The 27,326-nt window shown below is 43.6% G+C and overlaps 1 protein-coding gene across 1 annotated transcript in view; it reads right to left on the bottom strand.

Moving 5' to 3' along the window:
* The window catches only part of GYS2 (glycogen synthase 2), a 36,294-nt gene extending 14,488 nt beyond the window's left edge, over positions 1 to 21,806 (bottom strand). The window contains exons 1-6 of the mRNA XM_070948100.1: positions 21,612 to 21,806; positions 12,878 to 13,059; positions 10,035 to 10,226; positions 7,847 to 8,032; positions 6,477 to 6,621; positions 1,262 to 1,379 (exon numbers count right to left, since the gene is read on the bottom strand). Coding sequence (XP_070804201.1) covers positions 1,262 to 1,379; positions 6,477 to 6,621; positions 7,847 to 8,032; positions 10,035 to 10,226; positions 12,878 to 13,059; positions 21,612 to 21,732 — 944 coding nt within the window. The 5' untranslated portion in view covers positions 21,733 to 21,806. The remainder of the gene's footprint in view (positions 1 to 1,261; positions 1,380 to 6,476; positions 6,622 to 7,846; positions 8,033 to 10,034; positions 10,227 to 12,877; positions 13,060 to 21,611) is intronic.
* Positions 21,807 to 27,326: the final 5,520 nt, after the last annotated feature.

The following is a 27,326-nucleotide window of genomic DNA, read 5'->3' as shown; positions in this document are numbered from 1 at the left end:
GTCAGGGGTGTCCAACCTTGGCAACTTTAAGACTTGTGGACTTAAAACTCCCAGAATTCCCCAGCCAGAATTCTGGGAGTTGAAGTCAGTCCACAGATCTTAAAGTTGCCAAGGTTGAACACGCCTAATTTAGGTTTTCTTAACATGCTGTGTTAAGGGGCAGGGTGGTTCAGTGGCTAAGACACTGAGCTTGTCGATCGAAAGATCGGCAGTTCAGTGGTTCGAATCCCTAATGCTGCATAACAGGGTGAGCTCCCGTGACTTGTCCCAGCTTCTGCCAACCTAGCAGTTCGAAAGCACGTAAGAAATGCAAGTAGAAAAATAGGGACCATCTTTGGTGGGAAGGGAACAGTGTTCCATGCGCCTTCGGCGTTTAGTCATGCCGGCCACATGACCACGGAGACGTCTTCGGACAGCCCTGGCTCTTTGGCTTTGAAACGGAGATGAGCACCACCCCCTAGAATCGGGAACGACTAGCACATATGTGCGAGGGGAACCTTTACCTAACATGCTATATTATTAATTATCCAACCCATTTAACAAACTGCAAACTCAGCTCTTTGGGATTTTGGATTTGAAGAAGGGAAAGTGACTAGCAAAACAGGAGAATGATTAAACCACTTCGTTCTGTTCTTTGCTTCTACCAAACACCCGATAATTCTTAACTCTTTGCGGCGGAGAAGGGTTTTAAAACAGCTTGGTGAATCTCCTAATCGGACATTGATAGCACAGAGCTTGTTACTGTAAAAGACCCTAATATTTTGGATGCAGAAGAAAAAATGGGGAACATCCTGCAAACCAATACAGGTAGTCCTCAACTTACAACCGTCCATTTAATCACTGTTCAAAGTTACAACACAAGAAATAAAATGACTTACAACCAGTCCTCACAGTTACGTGATCAAAATTTGGGCACTTGGCAATCAGTATTCACAACTGTATTCACAACTGTTGCAGCTGTTACCATCTGCAACTTTCCCAGCCGGCTTTCAGAAATCAAAGCCAGTGGGGAAAAGCCAGATTCACATTACGACCATGTGATTCACTTAACCACCATGGGAAAAATGGTCGTAAAATGATTCACAAACCACCTTGCTTAGCAGTGAAAACTTTGGTTCCAATTATGGTTATAGGTCAAGGACTACAATGTGAATTTTTTTTCTTCTTCCTCCTCTGCTTGGTTTGGAAAGATAGCATATCTTGCTTGCTCCTAGATTTCGGAGTAACGCAAGTATCCGTTTTGAAAGGCAGATGATCCTACCCGTAGAAATGACCTCGAACGAACTCTTGGATCCTGGCTTTATTGGTGGCATGCAAATTCTGAAATTCATGCATAGCCGAGAATTTCTTAATGTTGAGGCCATTGGGCGTGACAACATCTGGAAAAGAAAGACAATGAGTTTAGAGGTGTAGTCACAGCTAGGATAGGAAACTGATTAAGTACGATGTATTTCAGGATGTGGGGAAGATTTTATGAATGGTTAGAAAAGAAATATGGATAAAAAATGATAGACAAATGAGGGAGATAATAGAAAGGTAAATGACGGAGAGAATAAAAAAGAAATAGAAATCTAGATGATACCAGAGAAAATTGAAAAGGGGGGGAGAGAAAAAAGATTATAAGAATAATGTACAATTATGATGATAATATTGATAGATAGAATAAATTTGAAAAGAAATTGAAAGAAAGTATATATGATTAGAATATAAGAATTTTTCGGATACCAAACAGAGACATTTAATAAAGAATTGCAATATTTAATTGTGAATGTTTTAACAGCAGCTAGAATTGTATTTGCCAAAAATTGGAAAGGAGAGAAGATACCTATTGATGACTAAATTATTAAGAAAATGTTGGATTGTGCTGAAATGAGTAAATTGAAATTTGAAATAAGAGAACAGGAAGATAAACAATATTATTTGATATGGGATTTATTTTATCAATGGATAGATAATAAAACATGGAGATGAAATATGATATATGAAATGAAATTAAGATAAAATGTGTATAAATTTGTTTTTTTTTTTCTTAGTGGAAAAGAAACATGTGTCATATATTGATATCTTGAAGAGTTTGTGAGCACAAAAAGATTTTAACCGAACGAAACACTGTCTGTAATTGTTTGAAAGGATGATGCTTTTATGTTGTTGTTTTTTTGTTTGAAAAATAAAAAAACATGATATGTAAAGAAAAGGGGGGGGGAGAGAGTATAGGAATAATGTACAATTATGATGATAATATTGATAGATAGAATAAATTTGAAAAGAAATTGAAAGAAAGTATATATGATTAGAATATAAGAATTGCTTGGATACCAAACAAGAAGAATATGATATAACAAAGAAGATAGAAAGGAGAGGGAAGGAGAGGGGAAGAAGAGGAGAGGGAGTGAGAGGAAAGGAAGAAAGGGAAAAGGAGAGGAAGGAAAGACAGGGGACAGGAGTAGGAGAGAAGGCCAGAAGGGGGAAAGAAGAGAGGAGTGGGGGGAAAGGAAGGGGAAGTAGGGAGGGAGGAGAAAGTAGGAGAGGGAGAGGAGGTTGGGAAGGGAAAGAAAGGAGGAGAAGAAGAAGGCTTGTTGTGAAAAGAAGGAAGAAAAGGTAGAAGAGCAACTCCGAATGTAATTAAAATGTCTTATTTTAATGCTTTCTTTAAGGAAAATATATACATATATGATTAATTATATATAAGAAAATGTACATTTTATATTATGTGTATAAAAAAAATAAAACTGAAAAACTTTTTTTTTTAAAAAGGAAGCTGATTAAGTTGATCCTTCAGGAGTTGGAATCAGGGGTGGTAGTCACTTACTTTCCCTACCGGTTTGCAAATGTGAGTGCGCGCGCGCTTGTTTTGCTCGTATGTGCCACTTCCGTGCATGCACTTTGCTTGTGTGCATGCGCCCGGCCTCAAAAACATGCCTAAATAGGACAGCATAGAGCCGGGGCAGGTGGGTGGGCCCTCATCAAAGCAAAGGCAATAAAGATTGTGAAGTCCTTGGTGGACCCTGAGCTTGGTTTTTTCCTTGTAGACATTTCATTACCCAACCAAACACTGAAGATGTTGCCTAGCTTGGTAATGAAATGTCTGCAAGGAAACAACCAAGCTCAGGGACCACCAAAGACATTTCATTGCCAAGCTAGGCAACATCTTCAGTGTTTGTTTGGTTGGTTAATGAAATGCCTGCAAGCTCAGAGAGCAACAAGGACTCCACAGTTTAACCCTGAGCTACAAATATTCTCTTCTATTGGTACAATTTTTATTGTATCAATAGAATACCATTATCAATATAGAATAGAATACCAATATAGAATAGAATACCAATATAGAATAGAATACCAATGGAATTGAATGGCATGATATGGTGTGGCGTGGCGTGGCGTGGCGTAGAGTAGAACAGAACAGAACGGAACGGAATGGAACGGAACAGAACAGAGCAGAACAGAAAATATGGAACGGAATGGAACAGAACAGAACAGAACAGAACAGAACAGAAAATATGGAACGGAATGGAATGGAATGGAGCGGAGCGGAACAGAACAGAACAGAACAGAACAGAAAATATGGAACGGAATGGAATGGAATGGAGCGGAGCGGAGCGGAACGGAACAGAACAGAACAGAACAGAACAGAACAGAACAGAAAATATGGAATGGAATGGAATGGAACGGAATGGAACAGAACAGAACAGAACAGAACAGAAAATATGGAACGGAACGGAACGGAACGGAACAGAACAGAACAGAACAGAACAGAACAGAACAGAACAGAACAGAACAGAACAGAACAGAAAATATGGAACAGAATGGAATGGAATGGAACAGAACAGAACAGAACAGAATAGATAACTCGGATGTTGGTGGGACATCAGTACACTGACATATAATTATTTGAAGCAAACCATTACGGGAACAAAGATTCTGACGGCAGCTCTACAATCAACCTTAATTATTAATCTAGACCAAAGCAGTGATTTGGAAAACAATTATCTCCTATCCAAGCATAGATTCTCCACAGATTGTAAACTGCAGTGCCCTTGGGCAAATGCCAGGTTTAATGATCTACTTCCTCAAGGATCATTGATTCTTTTTTTTTTTGGGAGCCACGGGCACATTTCACAACGTTGCACGTCGACATGTGCCAGTTTCAAATCGTCCTTTGCAAGCAAAGGTCTCGGGGAAGGCATCTCAACTTCAATTTTCTGTGAATAAAGCGGATTGTTTAAAGACCTGGCCATTGGATGTGAAGTCTTGATGCCCTTGATAGATGCCCTATTCCAGTATTGGTGAATCTTTTCGGCACCGAGTGCAGAAACGGGAGCGTGCATGCACGTGCCGGAAGAGCAGCCGCCCGGAGCACATGCGTGCACCGGGAAGATGATCTTCCAGTTTCTGAAACAGACATGTGCACTGGCCACCTGGTCTTCCGGTTTCTGGCACGCATGCGCACGCAAAAACCAGCTGGCCGCACGCATGCATGCCGGAAACCGGAAGATGATCTTCCAGTTTCCAGCGCTCCCCCACGCGTGAAGACCAGCTGGCCGGTGCATTGGAAACAGAAGAGAAACAGGCGATGGCTCGTGTGCCCAGAGAGATGGCTCTGTGTGCCATTTCCAGCACGCATGTCATAGGTTCGTCACCAGGCCCTATTCCAAAAAAGGGTAATATGTTCTATTGGATGTTTTGGTGACATTTCATATTACCTGCCAATAAATATAGCCTCCTGAGATGCCAGTAGATATAGAATGTTGTTTTGCCCCAGCTATGGACCCCAAAGAACGCAGCACACACAAATTCTATACAAAGCTTATTTTACTCAAATAACTTAGTCTTTATCAACCAAAGGCTGTTAATACTGTCTTAACAGCCTACCAGAATTCTAAGATAAGGTAATCACAATCTTACTAGAGTTGGCAGAAAGCCCAGAAACAATTTTGCAGAGAATCCAGACGTGAAGGAGATTGAACTAAAGTTGTTCCCTACAGTTTGCTGCAATTGGCGTTCCTCCTTAAACAGGCTAAGGGCGTGGCCAATTAGCCGCAAGCCTTACTCTTGAGAAGACCTCCTCCTGAGGAGCCACTCCTGCCTTTTGGCAGCTCGTGCATTGAGAAGAGGCTCCTCCTCTTCGACTTCTTCACTTAAAGGAGCTTCTGGAGGTTCTGAAGGCCCTGGCTGAATCCCTGCCTCTGGCACCACATCTTCTCCAGCCTCTTCACTGTCCGACTCGAGCGCCGGCTGCACAGGCTGCTGACGCAGCACCACACCAGCCTCCTCGTTGTCGGAATCAGCTACAATCTGCACAGGCCGCTGACGGGCCACAACAAATGTGTAAACATTATTTTATGTGACTCAGTACTGTCATTTTATCAACAAGAGGGATACAAGTTCTCGTGATTTGGGGACTCCTCGATATTTCATATTGTTCTTGACGCTCTTTTACGCAAGAGTGCCATGATGGGATTCATTTAAAACTTTAGGGTTTTATTTTATAAATATATTGATATAATGACCTTGATAAAGATCAAGGATCCTTGAGGAAGCTAAAGAAGCTGCAGAAATCCGAAGGTCTATTTTTACTGAAGGGTTGAAATGAGGGGTCCTTGGGTCTCTCTGAGGTTGGTTGATTTCTTGCAGATTTATTTATTTATTTATTTATTTATTTATTTATTTATTTATTTATTTATTAGTTCGATTTATATGCCGCCCTTTTCCGGAGACTCAGGGCAGCTTACAATGCGTTAAGCAATAACCTTCATACTTTTGTATATACCTGCTTAGTAGGGCTTTCGGCCCCCTCTAAGCGGTGTTCTTTTTTATACAAAGTCAGCTTATTGCCCCCACAATCCGGGTCCTCATTTTACCTACCTGGGAAGGATGGAAGGCTGAGTCAACCTTGAGCCTGGTAAGATTCGAATTTGCAGTAATTGCAGGCAGCTGGTGTTACTTAACAGCACTTTAATCTGCTGTGCCACCAAGGCTCTGTTTTGTTAGCTGTTAGATGTTTCATTAGCCAAACTAGCTGACATCATCAGTGCTGGAAGGGATTGGGGGTTGTGGGGAGGAGGAGGAGGAGGAGGAGGAGGAGGAGGAGGAGGAGGAGGAGGAGGAGGAGGAGGAGGACAATAGGGTCCTTAGTGCTCTTTGAGGTTGGTTGTGTTTTTGGCAGACTTTTCATTACCAAACTAGGTAATATCATCAGTGCTGGAAGGGAGTGTGGGTTGCGAAGAGGAGGACAATGGGATCGTTGGTGCTCTCTGAGGTTGGTTGTTTTTTTGCATTACCCAAACTAGGTAACTTCCTCAGCACTGGGTAATGAAACATCTGCAAGAAAACTGCAGAGAGCACCAAGGAGTCCACATTAACAATAGGATTTCGACATTATTCTGTCATGGTTAAGCTCACCCTGTTCTCACTATTAATGAAATACTTTTGAGGGTATCTTTCTGTACCGTAGGCTGTGAGAAAGATGAGTTGCTTACCAGTTGCTCTCTTCAACATGTGATCCGCTTCTATGGCCGTTATCTGAGAGACCGTGGTAAAGACATGCGCACAATGCACCGAGGCCCGTTCCATGCAGTATCTGTGGTATATCTGCCTTTCCCCTGCTTCTTTATCTATATCAAACTGTTAAATGGAAGGGGAAAATAGTAAGAGCAATAACACTTAGACTTATATACCGCTTTACAGTGCTTTACAGCCCTCCCTAAGTGGTTTACAGAATCAGCATCTTGCCCCCAACAATCTGGGCCCTCATTTCACGAACCTCAGAAGGATGGAAGGATGAGTCCAACTTTGTGCCAGATGAGATTTGAACTGCCAAATTGCAGGCAGCCGGCAGTCAGCAGAAGTAGCCTGCAGTACTGCACTCTAACCACTGTGCCACCGCGGCTCATCATCAAAAATCACATATGAAGGAAATTTTCAAACAGTACTTGTAAGTATTAGAGTTGGTTGCAGGAGTCAGGACAGAATAATAGAAATAACAGAGTTGGAAGGGATCTTGGAGGTCTTCTATTCCAACCCCCTGCTCAAACAGGAAACCCTCTACCATTTCAGACAAATGGTTGTCCAATCTCTTCTTAAAAAACCTCCAGTGATGGAGCTCCCACAACTTCTGGAGGAAAGCTGTTCCATTGGTCGACAGCTGTTCTCACTGTCAGGAAATTCCTCCTTATTTCTAGGTTGCTTCTCTCCTTGATTAGTTTTCATCCATTGCTTCTTATTCTGCTTTCAGGTGCTTTGGAGAATAGGTTGACCCAGGGGTGAAATGTAAAATGTGTTACTACCGGTTCTGTGGGCGTGGCTTGGTGGGGGGGGAGGTAATGTGACTGGGTGGGCATGGCCAACTTTTCTTTTTTTTAACTTTTCAAAGCATTTTTTCTAATGCTTTGAAAAGCCTCTGCCGATCAGGCAACTCAGCTGGGACTGAGACTTTGAGACTTTTCAAAGCATTTTTTTTACCACCTCTTCGGCCAAGAGGTTGCAGAAAAAAATGCTTTGAAAAGCCTCTGATAATCCCAGCTGAGCTGCGCGATCATCAGAGGCTTTTTTTTTACTTTTAAAAGCATTTTTTCATCAGAAGAGGTTGTAGAAAAAATGCTTTTAAAAGTTAAAAAAAAAAGCCTCTGATGATCGTGCAGCTCAGCTGGGCATGGGGGGTGGCGCAGGGATTTTTGCTACCGGTTCTCCAAACCACCCACTGCTATCCGGTCCGAACCGGGAGCATTTCACCTCTGGGTTGACCCCCTCCCCTTTTTCTTTGTGGCCGTCCCTAAGATACAGGGAGAGGGAAGAGTTTGTAGAATCACAATGGCGAGAAGAGTGACAAAGACAAGCCGCATTGACTCACCTGGTCCAAATGATTGTAGAAGTCTATGCTCGCTGCACACAGGTACCTTCCTAACAGAGTCGCATGAGTTGTGAAAATGGTTGCAATTGGAATCTTCCTGAACCGGCACAGGATGAGGCCGGGGCCAGCTTGCCATTCATGGAAGTGAGCTATAACGTTGGGCTTCTCTTCAAACTGACTGGCAAGCTGCAAAGGAGAGAGAAAAAGGGAAAACGTATTGTGTCACCTCCTAACTTTCCCATCTCAAGCAATCTCCAAGTTGAAAGAGCGAAGAGAATAAAGAGGCACATGCTGGATGCTTACAATATCAATAATCAAGTCAGTTAAAAAAAACCCTAGCGGTACATTTGCTCAGTGGGTTAAAAGTACCGTAATTCATTTTCAACTTCGTTGTTGCGGGATGAATATGGAATGATAGAGTTGGAAGGGACCTTGGAGGTCTTCTAGTCCAACCCTCCTGCTGGATGGGAAGAAAAGGTCTTAGACTGGTTTGAGTGAATTCTGTGCTTATTTAACAATTCAGTTGATCCTGGGTGCGCAGTGTGCATCCCAGAGATTGGGAACTGAGATTCCAGAACAATGGTTAGTGAAGTAGGAACATTTATTTAGAATGTATGCATTATAAGCAGGGGTGAAATGCACCAGTTCGGGCGAACCGGGAGCAGCAGCAGCATGTGGTTCGGAGAACTGGTAGCGGCAGCAGTGCAGGGCTCCGCCCAGCCACCCGGACATCGTTACTTCCTGGTAACAGGAAGTAACCTGTTTTTGACCCTCTGCGCATCCACAGAAAGCTTTGCGCATGCACAGAGGGTCCAAAGTCACACGTGACACACACACGTGCATTTCCCAACTGGTAGGGAAGGTAGGTAGATTTCACCCCTGATTATAAGGATAGCCAAAGCATAGGATCTCATTAACTACATTCCATCAAGAGATCCAAAAATATGTCTTGCGTGTGTGTGTGTGTGTGTGTGTGTGTGTGTGTGTGTGTGTGTTTGTGTGTTTGTGTGAGCATGCATGTTCATGCCCAGAAAGAAAGCACCCTTTTGGGTGCTTTCCCAAAAGGCAACTGGACTTTATTGGGGGTTTTTTTCCTTGAAAAAGTTTCACTTCTCATCCAAGAAGATACTTCAATTCTGTTATCAGTTCAGTTACACAAGTGTTACGAACGGAAAAGGATTAAGGAATTAAGGAGAGATTTGAGCAGGAGGTCACCAAGTCAAGAGATAGAAGGAAGTGTGAGAAAGGAACTCAGAATAACCCTGTCTTAATTTTGTTTGTTCCTCATGCTTTTCTTTTATCTCTGGCTCATACAATTCATTATCCAACTTGCTGCCTAATGGCTCTTTCCTATCTTTCCCTCAAGGACAGCTCTACGTTCCTTTACAGATGCTGCCCAGGAAGAGGGGTCAAAGTCCACCCGAGAGATTTTTCTGGATCCAGAGGGATTCCAGGGGCTACTTGGGGATTTCCCCATTGATAAGGAACAATGGATGGAAACTGATCAAGGAGAGATTCAACGTAGAAATAAGGAGAAATTTTCTGGCAGTGAGAACAATCAACCCATGGAACAGAAGTTGCCTTCGGAGGTTGTGGGAGCTTCATCGTTGGAAGGTTTCAAGAAGAGACTGGACAGCCATCTGTCAGAAATGGTGTAGGGTCTCCTGCTTGGGGGGCGTGGGTTGGACTAGATGACCTACAAACTTCTCTTCTCGTATCGTCTTGTATCGTCTTGTCCCGTCCCGTCCCGTCCCGTCCCGTCCCTTCCCTTCCCTTCCCTTCCCTTCCCTTCCCTTCCCTTCCCTTCCCTTCCCTTCCCTTCCCTTCCCTTCCCTTCCCTTCCCTTCCCTTCCCCTTCCCTTCCCTTCCCTTCTCCTTCCCCTTCCCCTTCCCCTTCCCCTTCCCTTCCCTTCCCTTCCCTTCCCCTTCCCTTCCCTTCCCTTCCCTTCCCTTCCATTCCATTCCATTCCATTCTATTTTCCATTTCATATTTTCTACTCTACTCTACTCTACTCTACTCTACTCTACTCTACTCTACTCTACTCTACTCTACTCTACTCTACTCTACTCTACTCTATATGGCAGGCTGAGTGCTCGCTTGGCCAGAGCACTAGAGGTGATGATCTACACAAGTAGGCCCTTCCAGGTAGAAAGATAGATGAGGAGTCCAGCTCCAAAAACACAGCACCTCTTTCAAAAACCAGGCAATTAACGATCCAAAGATGAGGGCATCATTTGCTTCTCGGTCATGGTAAGGAATTCCAATATGGCTGGCTTCCCAGAACTCCCCTTTCCATTTGTCCAGATTCCAAGCTGCTGATGCGATGTCGAACAACACCACAGAGGGGCTTCCTTCAATCAGCCATCTCCCAAAATAGACCTGTTAAAGGGAGGCGGAAGAGTTAGGGCAAAGCATGAGACGTCACTGTCCACGTTCATTCGTCAACGATACAGTTCCGGGGGTCGTAATCGGTTCTTTAATCCAGTGAGTTCATCTTGGCAATTAAGAATTTACTGAGGCCAATATAAAGATTTGTAATGAACAAGTAGGACTTTGTAGGGAGCCACTTCTAATTCTGTGTGGCATTTTCAGAGAAGATATGGGAACAAATGGGGTCTATTAGATTTCTTCCTCCCTTCCTCCCTCCTTTCCTTCCTCTCCCTCTCCCCCTCTCTATTTCTTTCTTTCTTTCTTTCTTTCTTTCTTTCTTTCTTTCTTTCTTTCTTTCTTTCTTTCTTTCTTCCTTCCTTCCTTCCTCCCTCCCTCCCTCCCTCTCTCTCCCTCCCTCCCTGTCCCTCTCTTTCTCTCTCTCCCACTCTCCCTCCCTCTCTTTCTCTCTCTTCCTCCTTCCCTCCCTCCCTCTCTCCATCCCTCCCCCTCTCTTTCTCTCTCTCTCCCTCTCCCCCTCTCTTTCTCTTTCCCTTTCTCTCCCTCTCTCTCTTTCTCCCTCCTTCCCTCCCTCCCTCTCTCTCCCTCCCTCCCCCTCCCTCTGTCCCCCCCTCTCTTCTGATGACTTCATGGAGATGTCCACCTAGTATCCTTTGGCAACGGTATGTAAGTAGTTTGTGGGATGGATCCTTGGTGCTCTCTGAGGTTGGTTGTTTTCTTGCAAACATTACACTACCAAACACTGATAAGGTTACCTAGTTGGGTAATGAAATGTCTGCAAGAAAACAACCAAGCTCTGACAGCACCAAAGACCCCACCGTTCAACCCTGAGCTACAACTCTTCTGTCCTATTTTTAAATCATTTGACACTCATTTCTTTTATCATTTTTTTTTTACTTTCCAGTCTAGCCTTCAACCCTGGATTTTTTGTGGTCGTCTAAAGCTTGTTGAGCTTGTCCTTTTTTTAAACCTCAGTCAAGGGATGATAGGTGTTGCAGTGAGACTAAAGAAATACAAGTAGTCCTCTACTTATGACTGATCACTTAGCAACCGTTCAAAGTTCCAATGGATCTACCTAAGGCAGTGATGGCTAACCTTTTAGCCATCACATGCCAAAAGCGGGAGGAGTGCAGGTGGGGGGGGTTGCACATGTGCCCACACCCATAATTCTATGCGCTCCGCCCCTCTGTACATGCGCATGCGACCCCACTGCGCTCCGCCCGCTTTTGGCACGCGATGGCATTGTGGGCCCGGTAGGCCTGTTTTTTGCCCTCCCCAGGCTCCAGAGGCTTTTTAGGAGCCTGGGGAGGGCAAAAACAGCCTTCCCCACCCCCTGGAGGCCCTCTGGAGGCTGGAAAAGGCCCGTTTGCCTCTGGGGTGGAGGGTGGGGAAGGCCGTTTTTGCCCTCCCCAGGGTCCTAGAAAGGCTCTGGAGCCTGAGGAGATTGAAAAACAGGCCTTCCAGTCCCACCGGAAGTCAGCAAATGGGCCATTTCTGGCCTCTGGAGGCCCTCGGGGGAGTGGGAAAGGCTGTTTTCGCTCTTCCTAGGCTTCTAGAAAGGCTCTGGAGCCTGGGGAGAGCGAAAAACAAGCCTTCCCCACCCCCCCCATGGAAGCCCCAGAAGGCCCAAAAATCATCTAGCTGGTGCGCACATGGACGCCAGAGCTGAGCTCACGTGCCCACTGATATGGCTCCGTGTGCCACCTGTGGCATGTGTGGCATAGGTTCGCCATCACGGACCTAAGGGGAAGGTTATTTACAACCCATTGATAGTCGCCCACGTGGTCATGTGACCATATTTCAGGCACTCACCAATGAAGCCACATTTACAGCCATTTGCAGCATCCTGAGGTCACAGGGCCATGTTTTACAACAATTTTGCCAAAAACTGGTGGTTAGATCCGTTTTTTTGGCAAATCCACACCCACAGCGAACCATCGGTTTGCTTCACGATCGCAGCATTCACATAATGACCGTGGATTCGCTTAACGACTATGGTCATTCACTTAACAACTTCCGTGATTTGCATCACGCCTACTATTTTTGGGATGCTTTTATTGTTTTAATGTCTTTTGCATCGTTTTAAAAAATTTTAGACTTGTAAGCCGCCCAGAGTCACTTGGTTGAGTTGGACGGGCATAGAAATTGAATAAATAAATACCACCAAAAAAAAGGTAACAAAATCAGGTTAGTCGTGTCACGTACCAAATACCCCACTTTACAACTGCCACGAGTTACAACCACGATGGGCAGACTCCATTACAGCCCTAACCTGAGGATTATCTTTATTTTGGTTAACTCTTGACATCACCTAACCGCTGGGCCAGTAATAATTGAGCCAAATGAATCTGAAAGTTCATTTATTTACCTTAAGAAACTATTTTGGACCTCACAAGTGAAGAGTAGCCAACATTCCAAATTGATTTGAATTATTTTGGACCTATTCAAGCAGAGACTGGTTCGCCATCTTTTACAAAATAATAATAATAATAATAATAATAATAATAATAATAATAATAATAATTTTGATTTGTTTGTTTATTGATTTGGACAGAGGCTAGAGACCTTACGAACCCAATAATTCTTCTCAGCTTTAGAATTTTTAAAAAACGTTTCAATTTTCTAGGGGGAAATTTGTTTACCTGATACCCTTTGGCTTTGATCACCTCCATCGCTTTCTTCACTGCTGCATTGGGAGGCTCACAGAGCTCCACTTGGGTCTTCACGTTGTGCTCAAAATAAGGGCCAAGGAGAAAGTAATTTTCCCCCCATTCTTCTAATGTGGTTTTGGCTTTTGTCTGGATCACCGTGCAGATGCCACCAACTGAAATAAACGCAGGACAAATATGAATTCTAAAAGTACAGGCATATTTCCTTCCTTCCTCCCTCCCTTCCTCCCTCCCTCCCTCCCTCCCTCTCCTTCCTTCCTTCCTTCCTTCCTTCCTTCCTTCCTTCCTTCCTTCCTTCCTTCTTTCCTTCCTTCCTCTCTCCCTCCCTCCCTTTCTTCCTCCCTCCCTCCCTCCTTCCTCCCTTCCTTCCACCCCCTCAGCTACTTCCTTCTACCTCCCTCCCTCCTTCCTTCCTCCCTCCCTCCTTCCCTCCCTTCTCCTAACCTACTTCCTTCTCCCTCCTTCCCTCCCTCTTCCTCCCTCCTTCCCTTCTCCTAAGCTACTTCCTCTCCCTCCCTCCCTCCCTCCCTCCCTCCCTCTTTCCCTCCCTTCTCTTAACCTATTTCCTCCTTCCTCCCTCCCTCCTTCCTCCCTTCCTCCTCCTAACCTACTTCCTTCTCCCTCCTTCCCTTCCGCCCCCTAAGCTACTTCCTTCTCCCTCCCTCCCTCCTTCTTCCCTCCCTCCCTCCCTCCCTTCCGCCCCCCTAAGCTACTTCCTTCTCCCTCCCTCCTTCTTCCCTCCCTCCCTTCCTCCCTCCTTCCTTCCCTTCCTCCTCCTAACCTACTTCCTTCTCCCTCCCTCCCTCCCTCCCTCCCTCCTTCCTTCCTTCCTTCCTTCCTTCCTTCCTTCCTTCCTTCCTTCCTTCCTTCCTTCCTTCTTCCCTTCCCCCCCCCCCTCTTCCTCCGTTCTTTCCTTTAGGAAAAAAACCCAACAATACAAAGCTTTAATAAAATTATATAGAATAATCAAACAACTTGGATTTTTTTTTGCCATTTTTTGGAAGAAAAGAAATAACTCAGTTTCTGCTTTGGAATTCTGGGAGATGAAATCCACACATCTTAAAATTATCAAAACACTGCTCTATATCGTTCCACGTGATTGCTTCATTTACACAACATGCTAAAATAATAGGTGGGTTTTCCATAACTCCTTGTTCCCCCTCCCATCCTCAAATAGTCTCCAAACCCAATCTGGCTTTCTTTAGACTAGAGTGTGCAAAACCCAGGGAAAATGAATATCTTTTCACAGGGCAGGCACGTACCTGTTGAGACATTTGAAAAGTTGGCAGCGTACCAGGAAAAGGACACCACTGGAGAAGAAGCTGTGGTTTTTTTATTGCATAGTTTGTGTTGGGTGTGGAGAGACAATTTAACCGCCAAAGGGGTCCCCTGTCACCTCCTATAATCCCTGCCTGCTCTGTGGTTTCATGGGAGGCCCTTGGCAAAAACTGCTTTGGAATAGTTGCAAAAAGCACCGTACTTAGAGCAAGTAAAATCCCAATTGATATTTGCAGATATTTGCAGTAAATCTGATTTTTAGGACAATGGCAGGATCTTTAGGGACTTCTCAACTATGTTGCTTAGCAACAGAAATTCTGGTCCCAATTCTGGTGTTAAGTTTCTGTCGGAAATGGTACAGGGTCTCCTGCCTGAACAAGAGTTTGGATCAGTGGTGAAATCCAATTTTTTTTTACTACCGGTTCTGTGGGTGTGGCTTGGTGGGCGTGGTGTGGCTTGGTGGGCGTGGCTTGGTGGGTGTGGCAGAAGAAGGATAGTGCAAAATCTCCATTCCCACCCCACTCCAGGGGAAGGATATTGCAAAATCTCCATTCCCACCCCACTGTGGGGCCAGCCAGAGGTGGCATTTGCCAGTTCTCTGAACTACTCAAAATTTCTGCTACCGGTTCTTCAGAACCTGTCAGAACCTGCTGGATTTTGCCCCTGGTTTGGACTAGATGACCTACAAGGTCCCTTCCAACTCCATTATTCCATTCCATTCCATTCCATTCCATTCCATTCTATTCTATTCTATTCTATTCCTCAGGCTCCGTTCTGTAAATATCACCTCTCCTCTCTCGGATAAACTAGCCATTTTCCTTCCTGCATCATCCAATATATGACTTCCCCCCCCCCAAAAAAAAATTCTTGTTACAATTATAATACACATATCTAGACATGAAAATAAAGATGATGGGGAAATGGCGAAAGGAAAGAAAGGGAGAAGAAACGTGTAGGTAAAAGAGGAATGAAAAAAAACAACAACAACCCCACAACACTGATTTTTGCAACTATTTTTCAAAGCAATAAAGTAGCGAATAGAATTACAGCTTCATCTTTTAACTTTACCAATTGAGCAACTACTAGCCATTTCTATAACAATTAACTTAACAAAATTAGCAAAACCCAATACTGAGAGTTCATTTTTTATTTTCCTTTATTTTCTTTTTCTTCTTTTTCCCCCTCTCTCCTTTCTTTTTTTTTTCTTCTCCAAAATGAACTCTGATACTGTACTGGCCTTCAGAACCTCCAGAAGCTCCTATAAGTGAAGAGGACGAAGAGGAGGAGCCTCTTCTCGATGCACAGGTGCGCAGAGCTGCCAAAAGGCAGGAGTGGCTCCTCAGGAGGAGGTCTCTTCGAGAGTAAGGCTTGGGGCTAATTGGCCACTCCCTTAGCCTATTTAAGGAGGAACGCCGACTGAAGCAATTTGCAGGGAACAACTTAGTTCACATACCTTCGTGTCTTGCTTATCAGCTTCCTGCAAATTGCTTCTGGGCATTCTGCCAACCATAGTAAGCTTTCAGTTATTATTCTTTGAATTCTTGGCGGCTGGTAATGCAATTAATTAACAGCCGTTGTTGTAAAAGACTGGTTTATTCAGTAAACTAAGGTTTGAACGGACTTTGTGTGTGCTGTGTTCTTTGGGGTCCGTAGCTGGGGCAGAACAGAACCCCCCGCTCAAGCAGGAGACCCTACACCATTTCTGACAAATGGCAGTCCGATCTCTTCTTGAAAGTCTCAAGTGATGAAGCTCCCACAACCTCCGAAGGCAACTTCTGTTCCATGGGTTGATTGCTCTCACTGTCAGAAAATTTCTCCTGATGTAGTTGCTTTCAGTAATTAATGCAGCCACCTGTCTGATTCCTGTTCAGTCTATAGGTAGCCCTCACCGTACGACCCCAATGAAGCCCAAAATGTACGTTGTTAAGAGAGACATGTGTTAAGTGAGTTTTGCCCCATTTTACGAATTTTCTTGCCACATTTGGTAAGGGAATCACTGCGGTGGTTAAATTAGTAACACCGTCGTTAAGTGAATTTGGTTTCCCCATGGACTGTGCTGGTGAGAAGGTCGCAAATCACACATGACCCTGGGACGTCTGCAACCGTCATAAATGTGAGTCGGTTGTCAAGCATCCAAATGTAAATCATGTGTCCATGCAACGGTCGTTAAGTGTGAAAGATGATCGCGATGAGTGATGGGATTCAACGGGTTCGCACCACTTCGGCCGAACCGGTTGTTAAATTGCTGGCTGGCCCCGACCTTCCCCTCCCCACCCCTTCCAGAAGTCCCCACGCACCCTGTTTTTGCTACCAGGTAAGTGCAGGGAGGCCTACTAGGCCCAAAACGGGGCACGCGGGGTTGCCGCGTGCCTCCCTCCCCCCCGTGGCCCGTTTTTGCTCCCAGGGGTGTGCAGGAGACCGAGTGCTGCCTGTCACACTCCCTGGCCACGCCCACCATGGCCACATCCACCCAGCCAGTTATTAGGGCAGAGAACCAGTTGTTAAATTATTTGAATCCCACCACTGATCGCGAATCACTCTTTTCAGTGACGTTGTAACTTTGAACGGTCCCGAAGCGAATTGTTGTAAGTCGAGGATTGTGTGTATATAAACAGCTCACAATCCCAAGGCCTCCCCATCGATCAATTCTTTTTCACCCAGAAAGAAAGTGAGATTGCAAAGGATGGGAGTGGTTTTCCTTTGAGGGCAATCAATATTCCCTCCCCAAATTTTCAGCAACAGCCGATTTCAAAGGCCAGCCTAATATTTGCCCCGCCGAGATTAGATCTCTGGGGTTGCAAGGCAATCTCCCGACTCAGTTTCCCTTTATCTTTAGCCCCGTACAAGGAGATGACAGGTGAAGTTACTGATTTACTCATCATTTACTCATTTCTGTTCTTATAGCAGGAAAAGATTTGTTCCTAATGGCAAATCAACAGGTTTTGGAGCAATGTCAACAAATGCCACCCATCCAATTCAGTCCGGTGCTAAGCCACCCTCTACAAGGAAAAAAGACAAAGTAGATCAAAATAGACTGAGGAACTATCTTTGAAAGGAATGAGCTTATCCAGAGCAGGAGAACTTTGGGGTAATTTTGGTCAAGGTTACCTGATCTGCATTAATTTGTGTGTCTTTATTTGTAAGCCAGTATGTTATCTATTCTCATGGCTTTCTCTTCTAGATGGCTGCCAATGGGTGGGTGACTTCCAATAAATACAAGAAAACATCTAAGGCAGTGTTTCTCAACCCTGGCTACTTGAAGATGTGTGGACTTCCTTCCTTCCTTCCTTCCTTCCTTCCTTCCTTCCTTCCTTCCTTCCTTCCTTCCTTCTCCTAATTTCCTCCCTCCCTCCCTCCTTCCCCTCTTTCCTTCCTTCTCCTAACCTACTTCCTTCCTTCCTCCATCCTCTTCCTTCTGTCCTTCTCCTTTTTCCCTCGCTCCTTCCCTCCCTCCCTCCCTTCCTTCTCCTAATTTCCTTCCTTCCTCCCCTCCTTCCTTTCTTCTCCTAACCTTCTTCCTCCCTCCCTCCCTCCCTCCCTTCTTTTCTTCCTTCTCCTAATTTCCTTCCTTTCTTCCTTCCTTCCTCCTTCCCTCCCCTCCCCTCCTTCCTTCCTTCTCTTAACCTACTTCCTCCGTCCCCTCCTTCCTTTCTTCTGCTAATTTCCTTTTCTTCCTCCCTCCTTCCTTCCCTCCCTCCTTTCTTCCTTCTCCTAATTTCCTTCCTCCCTCCCTCCCCTCCTTTCTTCCTTCTCCTAATTTCCTTCCTCCCTCCCTCCCCTCCTTTCTTCCTTCTCCTAACCTACTTCCTCCCTCCCTCCCCTTCTTCCTTTCTTCTCCTAATTTCTTCCCTCCCTCCCTCCCTCCTCCCCTCCCCTCCTTCCTTCCTTCTTCTAACCTACTTCCTCCCTCCCTCCCCTCCTTCCTTTCTTCTCCTAATTTCCTTCCTTCCTTTCTTTCTTCCTCCCTCTTTCCTTCCCTCCCCTCCTTTCTTCCTTCTCCCAATTTCTTTCCTCCCTCCTTCCTTCCCTCCCCTCCTTCTTTCCTTCTCCTAACCTACTTCCTCCCTCCCTCCCTCCTCTTCCTTGTCCTTCTCCTTCCTTCTTTCCTCCCTCCTTCACTCCCCTCCTTCCTTCCTTCTCCTAATTTCCTTCCTTCTCCTAACCTACTTCCTTCCTCCCTCCCTCCTCTTCCCTCCTTCCCTCCCCTCCTTCCTTCCTTCTCCTAACCTACTTTCTTCCTTCCTCTCTCCCCTTCCTTCTGTCTTTTCCTTCCTTCCTTCCTTCCTTCCTTCCTTCCTTCCTTCCTTCCTTCCTTCCTTCCTTCCTTCCTTCTTTCCTTCCTTCCTTCCTTCCTCTCCCCTTCCCACCAGGCTGCCATGGAGATAACAAAAATCACTCCATCTGGTTTAGGTTTGGATGAATTTCTTGCAGCAAACTGAAATTAAGTCAAGGCCATCAGTCTGAGCATGCTGACTATACATGGATTAAAAATAAAACTGTGGCACTTTGAGTTTATGAGCAGAACAAACATACATTGCCCAACCATTTCTGAAGGGAGGCATACTACAACATTTTCCCCAGGTTTGATGTGAGCAAGGAATTGCTAAAGAGAGGGTGGTAATAAATTCATTTAAATTATGGGATGCAACAACACTCTTTATTAGTTTGTTTTAGAACTGCGGTGGAAATGAAAGAATAGTTCTGAAAATGGAAAAGATTATGAGAGATAGTTTGGTCAAATGTTTAAGCTACCATACTAGAAACCGGGAGATTGTGAGTTCTAGTCCTGTCTCATGTATGAAAGTCAGCTGGGTGACTTCGACAATCACCAGGAGACTTTGAGTTCTAATCCTGCCTTAGGTATGAAAGCCAGCTGAATGACATTGGGCAATCAGCAGGAGACTGTGAATTCTAGTCTCGCCTCAGGCACTAAAAGCTGGCTGGAAAAAAACCATGGGCCAGTCACTCTTTCTCAGCCTAACCTACCTCACAGGGTTGCTGTTATGAGTAAAATAGCAGGAGGGTGGAGTATTAGGTATGTTTGCTACCTTGGTGTTTTGTTTTGTTTTTAACACAAAAATAATAAAGGCAGCATATAGATAAATAAAGATTCTACATTATTCTTAGCAGGATAACAAATACCATCAGATGGGGGAGAAGCCGTACATGCAGAAACTGACTCTGAGCAGTCACTTTATATATATATATATATATATATATATATATATATATATATATATATATATATATATATCACAAAATCATGAGTTGAATTGGCAAAAACAGGGATTTTAAAAATGCCCTATCCTACGTCCACATTGCAATCTGCCACATGCACACAAACATAAAATGTGAGTAGAAGTGTTTCACAGCCGACATCTATGTCAGTGCCTCTTACCAATCTGCAGGGGCTGTCCACATTTTTATGAAAAGATCTCCATAGACTTCAATTAAAAATAGTGATTCAAAATTGTTTTGGCCGCAAAAGTTAGTGGATTAACGACTAATTTTTGCGGCCATATCTGCCATGCTTGAAAAGATTGACAAATATATTGGATTGCCGACGTACGGACATTATAACAAAAACTGTGGCATTATCATGGAAAATGCCAAGTATAATTAAGAGGCTGAGGTAAAGTACATTAAAAATAACTAGGCAGAGAATGTTAAAATGAATCTTCAAATCATTTTCACCATCCAATTTCCTGTAATCAAGAGGTAGAATATAGGAAAAAAATAGGAGTAGAATCCTAAAATATTTAAATATTCTTCAGGTTTTATTCCCAAGCGTGGGTATGATCGTTTGGTTTTATTCAGGGGAAAAAAAGAAAAAGAACACAAAAAATGATATAATTGACACCAAAACTGCAATGGATTCAGGGCTACTGCTTTTGAAATAACTATTTCAAAAGTATAATTTCAGGGGGGAGAAAAACGTTCTCACTGTTAAAAGATAATAGAAAAGAATAGAAATAGAAAGAATAGGAATAGGAATAGGAATAGGAATAGGAATAGGAATAGGAATAGGAATAGGAATAGGAATAGAGTAGAGTACTCTACTCTAGAGTAGAGTAGAGTAGAGTAGAGTAGAGTAGAGTAGAGTAGAGTAGAGTAGAGTAGAGTAGAGTAAAGTAGAATAGAATAGAATAGAATAGAATAGAATAGAATAGAATAGAATAGAATAGAATGGATTTTGGAGGTCATCTAGTCCACCCCCCTGCTCAAGCAAGAGAACCTATACAATCTCAGATGTCCAGTCTCTTCTTAAAAACCTCCACTGATGGAGCGCCCACAACTTCTGGTGGCAAGCTGTTCCACTGGTTAATTGTCCTCACGGTGAGGAAGTTTCTCCTTAATTCCAGGTTGCTTCTCTCTTTGATGGAGTTCTAAAAATTCTTAAATTGTACAAATGGATCACGCCATTTTGCTATAATGGTTGAGGCACCATGCTAGAAGCCACGAGACTGGGAGTTCTAGAGTCCCGACAGGCATGAAAGTCAGCGGGGGTGACTTTGAGCCAAATCACCAGGAGATTGAAATTCTAGACTCCCTCTTAAGTATGAAAATTGGCTCTGTGACTTTGGGACAATCACCAGGAGAATGTGAATTCTAGTTCTGCCATAGGCGTTAAAAGCCAGCTGGGTGATTTGGGGGCCAAAATCATCAGGAGACTGGGAGTTCTAGAGTCCCGATTTAGGCATGAAAGTCAGCGGGAGTGACTTTGAGCCAAAATCACCAGGAGACTGAAATTTGAGACTCCCTTTTAACTTAAGTATGAAAATTGGCTTTGTGACTTTGGGACAATCACCAGGAGACTGTGAATTCTAGTTCTGCCTTAGCCATATAAGCCAGCTGGGCGACTCCAAGGAAGTCATTTTCCGCCCAACCCACCTCACAGGGTTGTTCTTGTTGCGGCACAAAATAGAAGGAGGATGTGTCGGATATGTTTGCTGCCTCGGTTTATTTGTCAAAATAAGCCGAGGCGGACGACAAATAAATAAATAAAATGGGTGCAGCAGATTCAATGCAGGCACGAGAGGTTGTACACATCTGTGCCTCCCTCAGCAACCTGCCTTCACATAAGTAACTCCATCTTCCTCCCCCTCCTCCTCCCACCCCCAATCTTTCATTCATAATTTTGCTACACCGATATAATCCCATTGCTCCAGCAGCTTGGAAGGGAATAATATATATATATGTGTGTCTTTGGTTATTCGGGTTTTCTCCCGCGTAAAATTGGAAGTGTCTTGGCAACGTTTTGACGAAGTCTCATTCATCATCTTCAGGCTGGTGTTTTCGGCTTCGTGCTTCTAGGAGCAATTTTACGCGGGAGAAAACCCAAATAACCAAAGACCTACATACAAATACCCGCGAAAACCTCAGAAAACAAATACACACACACACATATATATTAAAAAAGGACACTAACCTTTATTGGTGACTTCCCAGGAGATTTCAAAGAGCAAAAGGTCTTCTATTGGTAAATCTTCGCTGTCCCATTGTGGAAGACCGTTGAGAGAAGTGACCGAAAGGGACCGGACTAAAGGCATTTTGCTCCTAGTCCTTGCTGTCTCCCGAGGCAAAGAATCTTTGCAGCGTTTGTGCGGGTATCTTTAAATGATGGGTCTTCCCCACTTGGTGCAGGAGGGGCCCTTTGTTTACCCTAGAGAGAAAGAAAGAGAGAGAGAGGAGAGAGGAGAGAGAGAGAGAAAAAAACAGAGATTTGTCCAGGAAAAAAAAATGAAAGAAAGGAAAGGCAGGCAATTTAAAAAAAATAAAAGAAGAATCAAATGAGTAAAACTTGTCGGAAAGCTTGGCAGGGTTTTCAGAGACCAAAGTAGCTTTGCATTTTGCTCAGCTTGGGTGTTTTTCTCCTGCTGGTTAAAAGAGGGAGCTGTAGGTCTGTGATTTTTCCTCACTTGCAAAACTGACATGGGGAATGAGAAGGAAGACTGCAGGGGGAAATGTAGGCTAGGAATACAACTAGAGAATAGAGAATAGAGAACAGAGTAGAGTAGTGTTGAATAGAGTAGAGTAGAGTAGAGTAGAGTAGAGTAGAGTAGAGTAGAGTAGAGTAGAATACTATAGAATGGAATGGAATGGAATGGAATGGAATGGAGTGGAGTGGAGTGGAGTGGAGTAGAGTAGAATACTATAGAATAGAATAGAATAGAATAGAATAGAATAGAATAGAATAGAATAGAGTAGAGTAGAGTAGAGTAGAGTAGAGTAGAGTAGAGTAGAGTATAATACTGTAGAATAGAATAGAATAGAATAGAATAGAATAGAATAGAATAGAATAGAAAATAGAATGGAATGGAATAGAATAGAATAGAATAGAATAGAATAGAAAATAGAATGGAATGGAATAGAATGGAATGGAATGGAGTGGAGTGGAGTGGAGTGGAGTGGAGTGGAGTGGAGTGGAATGGAATGGAGTACAGTAGAGCAGAGTAGAGTAGAGTGGAATACTATAGAATAGAATAGAATAGAATAGAATAGAATAGAATAGAATAGAATAGAATAGAATAGAATAGAAAATAGAATAAAATAGAATAGAGTAGAGTATAATACTGTAGAATAGAATAGAATAGAATAGAATGGAATGGAATGGAATGGAATGGAGTGGAGTGGAGTGGAGTGGAGTGGAATGGAATGGAATGGAATGGAATAGAATAGAAAATAGAATAGAATAGAATAGAATAGAATAGAACAGAACTGGAAGGGAACTTGGAGGTCTTCTAGTCCAGCCCCCTGCTCAAGCAGGAGAAAAGGCTACTGTTAATTGTTCCTGGTGGGCTTATGATAAAGCATAGAAATATAGGTAGTCCTCGATTTACAATCATTCATTTAGTGACCAAAGTTACAACAGCACTGAATTTTTTTTAAAAAATGACTTGTGACAATTTTTCACACTTATGACCATTGCAGCCTCCCCGTGGTCATGTGATCAGAATTCAGATGCTTGGCAACTGATGTCCTGGGATCTTGTGAACTTCCATCAAGCAAAGTCAATGGGAGAGTTAGATTCACTTTACAACCTTGTTATTCTTAACAATTGCAGTGATTCACTTAACAACTATGGCAAGAAAGGTTGTAAAATGAGACTGCTTCACTTAGCAACAGAAATTTTGAGCTCAGGTGTGATCATAAACCAAGGACTGCCTGTACTGGGATCAAATCTTTATCTTAATTCAGAAGCTTCTTAAAATACACATAAAACTGAAAGTTTTCTTTTCATTTCTGATGGATAAAGAGCTTGAAAGAAAGTTTGGAAGTTGGTTACTATATACATTAACATGGCGAGAATCTCATATGCACAAAGAGAGAAAGATACATTGATTCACGCAACAGAAGAATGGATGGATGGTAAAACTGGTGCAACGGACACCAGAGATGATAAAAATTGTCTGTTTTAATGAAAGAGAAGAATCTTTTTGGTCGCCACGATGTAAAAAAGATGTGGAGACTCTAGAAAGAGTGCAGAGAAGAGCAACAAAGATGATTAGGAGGCTGAAACATATGAAGAACGGTTGCAGCAACTGGATATGTCTAGTTTAATGAAAAGAAGGACTAGGGGAGACATGATAGCAGTGTTCCAATATCTCAGGGGCTGCCCCAAAGAAGAGGGAGTCAAGCTATTCTCCAAAGCACCTGAGGGTAAGGCAAGAAGCAATGGGTGGAAACTAATCAAGGAGAGAAGCAACTTAGAACTAAGGAGAAACTTCCTGACAGTTAGAACAATTAATCAGTGGAACAACTTGCCTCCAGAAATTGTGAATGCTCCAACACTGGAAGTTTTTAAGAAGATGTTGGATAACCATTTGTCTGAAGTGGTGTAGAGTTTCCTGCCTAAGTAGGGGGTTGGACTAGAAGACCTCCAAGCTCCCTTCCAACTCTGTTATTCTATTCTATTCTATTCTATTCTATTCTATTCTATTCTATTCTATTCTATTCTATTCTATTCTATTCTATTCTATTCTATTCTATCCTTTCTAGTTTTATTTCCACTTGAAAATGACTTCTGGACGTTGGGCTCGAAACTGAAGAAAATAAAACTTCGATTGTAGGTTTTGATGGCTGGAATGACGTTTTTATTATAGAAACGGCTTGAAATATTTAGAGATGTAAAGCAAAAGGTTGAGGTTGTAACATTTTTTTTTATATTCTACAACACTAAAAAAAAAGTTGGACGTCGCTAGGTTTTTTTTTCTTCCTTTCCTTTTCGTTGCACTTGGTTTTTTTTTTCATCATTTCACTTTTCTAACATTTGTTCCTATCTGTGTGTTTGATCTTACAATAAAATAAGAGCAAGCCATATCAAGAATGGTTGCAGGATTTGGGTTTGGCTAGTCTAGAGGGAAAGAAGGACTAGGGGGTGACATGATAGCAGTATTCCAAAATTTAGAGGCTACCACAAAGAAGAGGGGGGGGGGGCAAGCTATTATCCAAAGCACCAGAGGGCAGGACAAGAAACAAGGGATGGAAACCAATCAAGGAGAGAAGCAACCTGGAATTAAGGAGAAACTTCCTAACAGTGAGGACAATTAACCAGTGGAACAACTTGCCACCAGAAGTTGTGGGTGCTTCATCGCGAGGTTTTTAAGAAGAGATGGGTCAGTCACTAGTCTGAAATGGTATAGGGCAGTGATGGCTAACCTTTTTGGCACTGACTGCCCAAAGCGTGTGTGCATGCGTGTGAATGCACATGCGTGTGCACCCCCAAAATGCAATGTGAGAGCCCCCCATGCATGCGCCCTGCCCATACGGATCTCCAGTGCATGCTCACAATCTGTTGTAGCCCGCCAGCGGCCTGCGCGGATCGTGGCTGATCCCGACGACAAGGAGGCTGGTGTGATGTCGCGCCAGCAGCCTGCCCAGCCGGCGCTCGCGTCGGACAGCGAGGAGGCTGAAGAGGATGTGGTGCCTGGGCCTTCAGAACCTCCAGAGGCTCCTTCAAGTGGAGATACTGAAGTGGAGGAGCTTCTTCTCAATGCTCGAGCACGCAGGGCTGCCAAAAGGCAGGAGTGGCTACTCAGGAGGAGGAGGAGGTCTCCTCGAGAGTAAGGCTTGAGGATAATTGGCCACTCCCTTAGCCTATTTAAGTCACACACCTTTAGTAAGTTTCTTGCTGGAAACAACTTGTAATTATCATCAGAGCATTTTTGGAAAAGTCTTAATCGTATCTTGTTTTCTGGGCTGGTTGCCAACCTTTGCCGGACTTTGGTTTATTCTTGCTACTTAATAAATTTGATAAGGAACATTGGTGTGTGTCAATATCCTCGGAAATCCGGAGCTGGGGCAGAACACAATCTCCCGCACATGCACGCACGTCTCTCATGGATGTGTGTGCATCCCTGTGCATTCCCCCCGCATGCACCCACCCCCCGCACATGCGCATGCAATCCCCACATGTGTGCCCATCCCTGCCCCTCCACGCAAGCGCAGCAGAGACCCGAAGACCAACTGGCTAGTGGGAGGCGTGCGTGCATGAGCGGTGGAGCTGAGCTGGGGCGACGGCTGGCGTGCCCACAGAGAGGTCTCTGCATGCCACCTGTGGCACGCGTGCCATAGGTTTGCCGCCATGGGTAAAGGGCAGTGGTGGGTTTCAAAAAATTTTATTACCGGTTCTGTGGGTGTGGCTTGGTGGGCGTGGCATGACGGGCATGGCAGGGGAAGGTTACTGCAAAATCCCCATTTCCTCCTGATCAGCTGGGACTTGGGAGGCAGAGAATAGATGACGGTGGAGCCACTCAGAATTTTTACTACTGGTTCTCTGAACTACTCAAAATTTCTGCTACCGGTTCTTCAGAACTGGTCAGAACCTGCTGAAACCCACCTCTGATTCCCTCCCTTCCTGGGGGAAGGATATTGCAAAATCTCCATTCCCACCCCACTCTGGGGCCAGCCAGAGGTGGTATTTGCCGGTTCTCTGAACTACTCAAAATTTCCACTACCGGTTCTCCAGAACTGGTCAGAACCTGCTGAAACCCTTCTCTGGTATAGGGTCTCCTGCTTGAGTAGGGGGTTGGACGAGAAGACCTTGAAGGTCTCTTACCAGATCTATTCTGATTGAACCTACCGAAGATGTTCTTGCATTGCAGACATTCATCAGTAGATGGCGATGCTGGCATTATTCAACTCGGATAGGATGCTAGTTCTGTTTTGTGGGAGCACAAAAACCTAGGTGCCACATTGTGTGACTAAATCATAGGCGAATGTGTGTGGACCTCGCAATTTTAGGAAGCCTACAAAAGGATGTGCAAAACAGGGGCTCCTGCACAGAAAGGGAAAAGTCTGCTTCAGGTTGCCTCAGGAACAGCAAGCGGACAGAGATCAACGAAGACACACAACTTTGAAACCAGAACTTCACCAAGGTAAATTCTATGACCTGAAGTGATGAGATACTAACTTCTCCAGACAGAAAAATTTCTCCAGACTGAATTACTGTATGCTTTTTTCTTCTTCTCCATTTGCTGGGTTTACACTGGCAAATCTTAGAACTTCATCTACTATTTGCTCAATTTTATTGATCAACTATTGACATTTCTCAATATTTCTCAAAGAAATGTCAAATTTCTCTTTTTTTTAAGAGATCTTTCAATCAGAACTTGTCTTATTTCCCTTCCTTTTCCTGCTGTGTCTTATTTAACCTTTTGATTGCAACTGACTCTTTCATTTCTTCTTGACTGGTTTTCTTTTTTTTTAGCTTTATTACAATTTTATTTCACAATCTCATCAGTTTGCTAGATTCTTCCGAGCACTTTCGTCTTCTTGAGCTAGACAGATTGTTTAAACTAAATGATTATTTAAACTAAAATTGTTGAAAGCTGGAAACTTCATTGCTTGTAGGTTGCACTCTTTATTCTGAATTCTTTTTATAGATTTTATGATTATTAGGCTTTAAGGACCTAAAAAAAAATATTCGGTCAAAGATGATAGAGGAATGAATACAGCGAAGAATCTTTCTAGAATATCACTATATTTCAGAGTGGAGGAATCAGAAATTTTTAGTATTTCTGCAATAAATTACAGGTCATTTTATTGTTGAAAAAAGTACTGAGATAGATTCTATTAGACTAGACTACATTCAAGCTCAGATTAATTCAACGTTAAGCATTCATAAATGATTCATATTTCTTCT

The sequence above is a fragment of the Pituophis catenifer genome, unplaced genomic scaffold (genome assembly GCF_029215685.1).
Source record: "Pituophis catenifer annectens isolate HBS135680 unplaced genomic scaffold, rPitCat1.0.hap2 SCAF_7, whole genome shotgun sequence".
In the NCBI taxonomy this organism is placed as follows: Eukaryota; Metazoa; Chordata; class Lepidosauria; order Squamata; family Colubridae; genus Pituophis; species Pituophis catenifer.
This window is presented reverse-complemented; position numbering and strand designations above follow the sequence as displayed.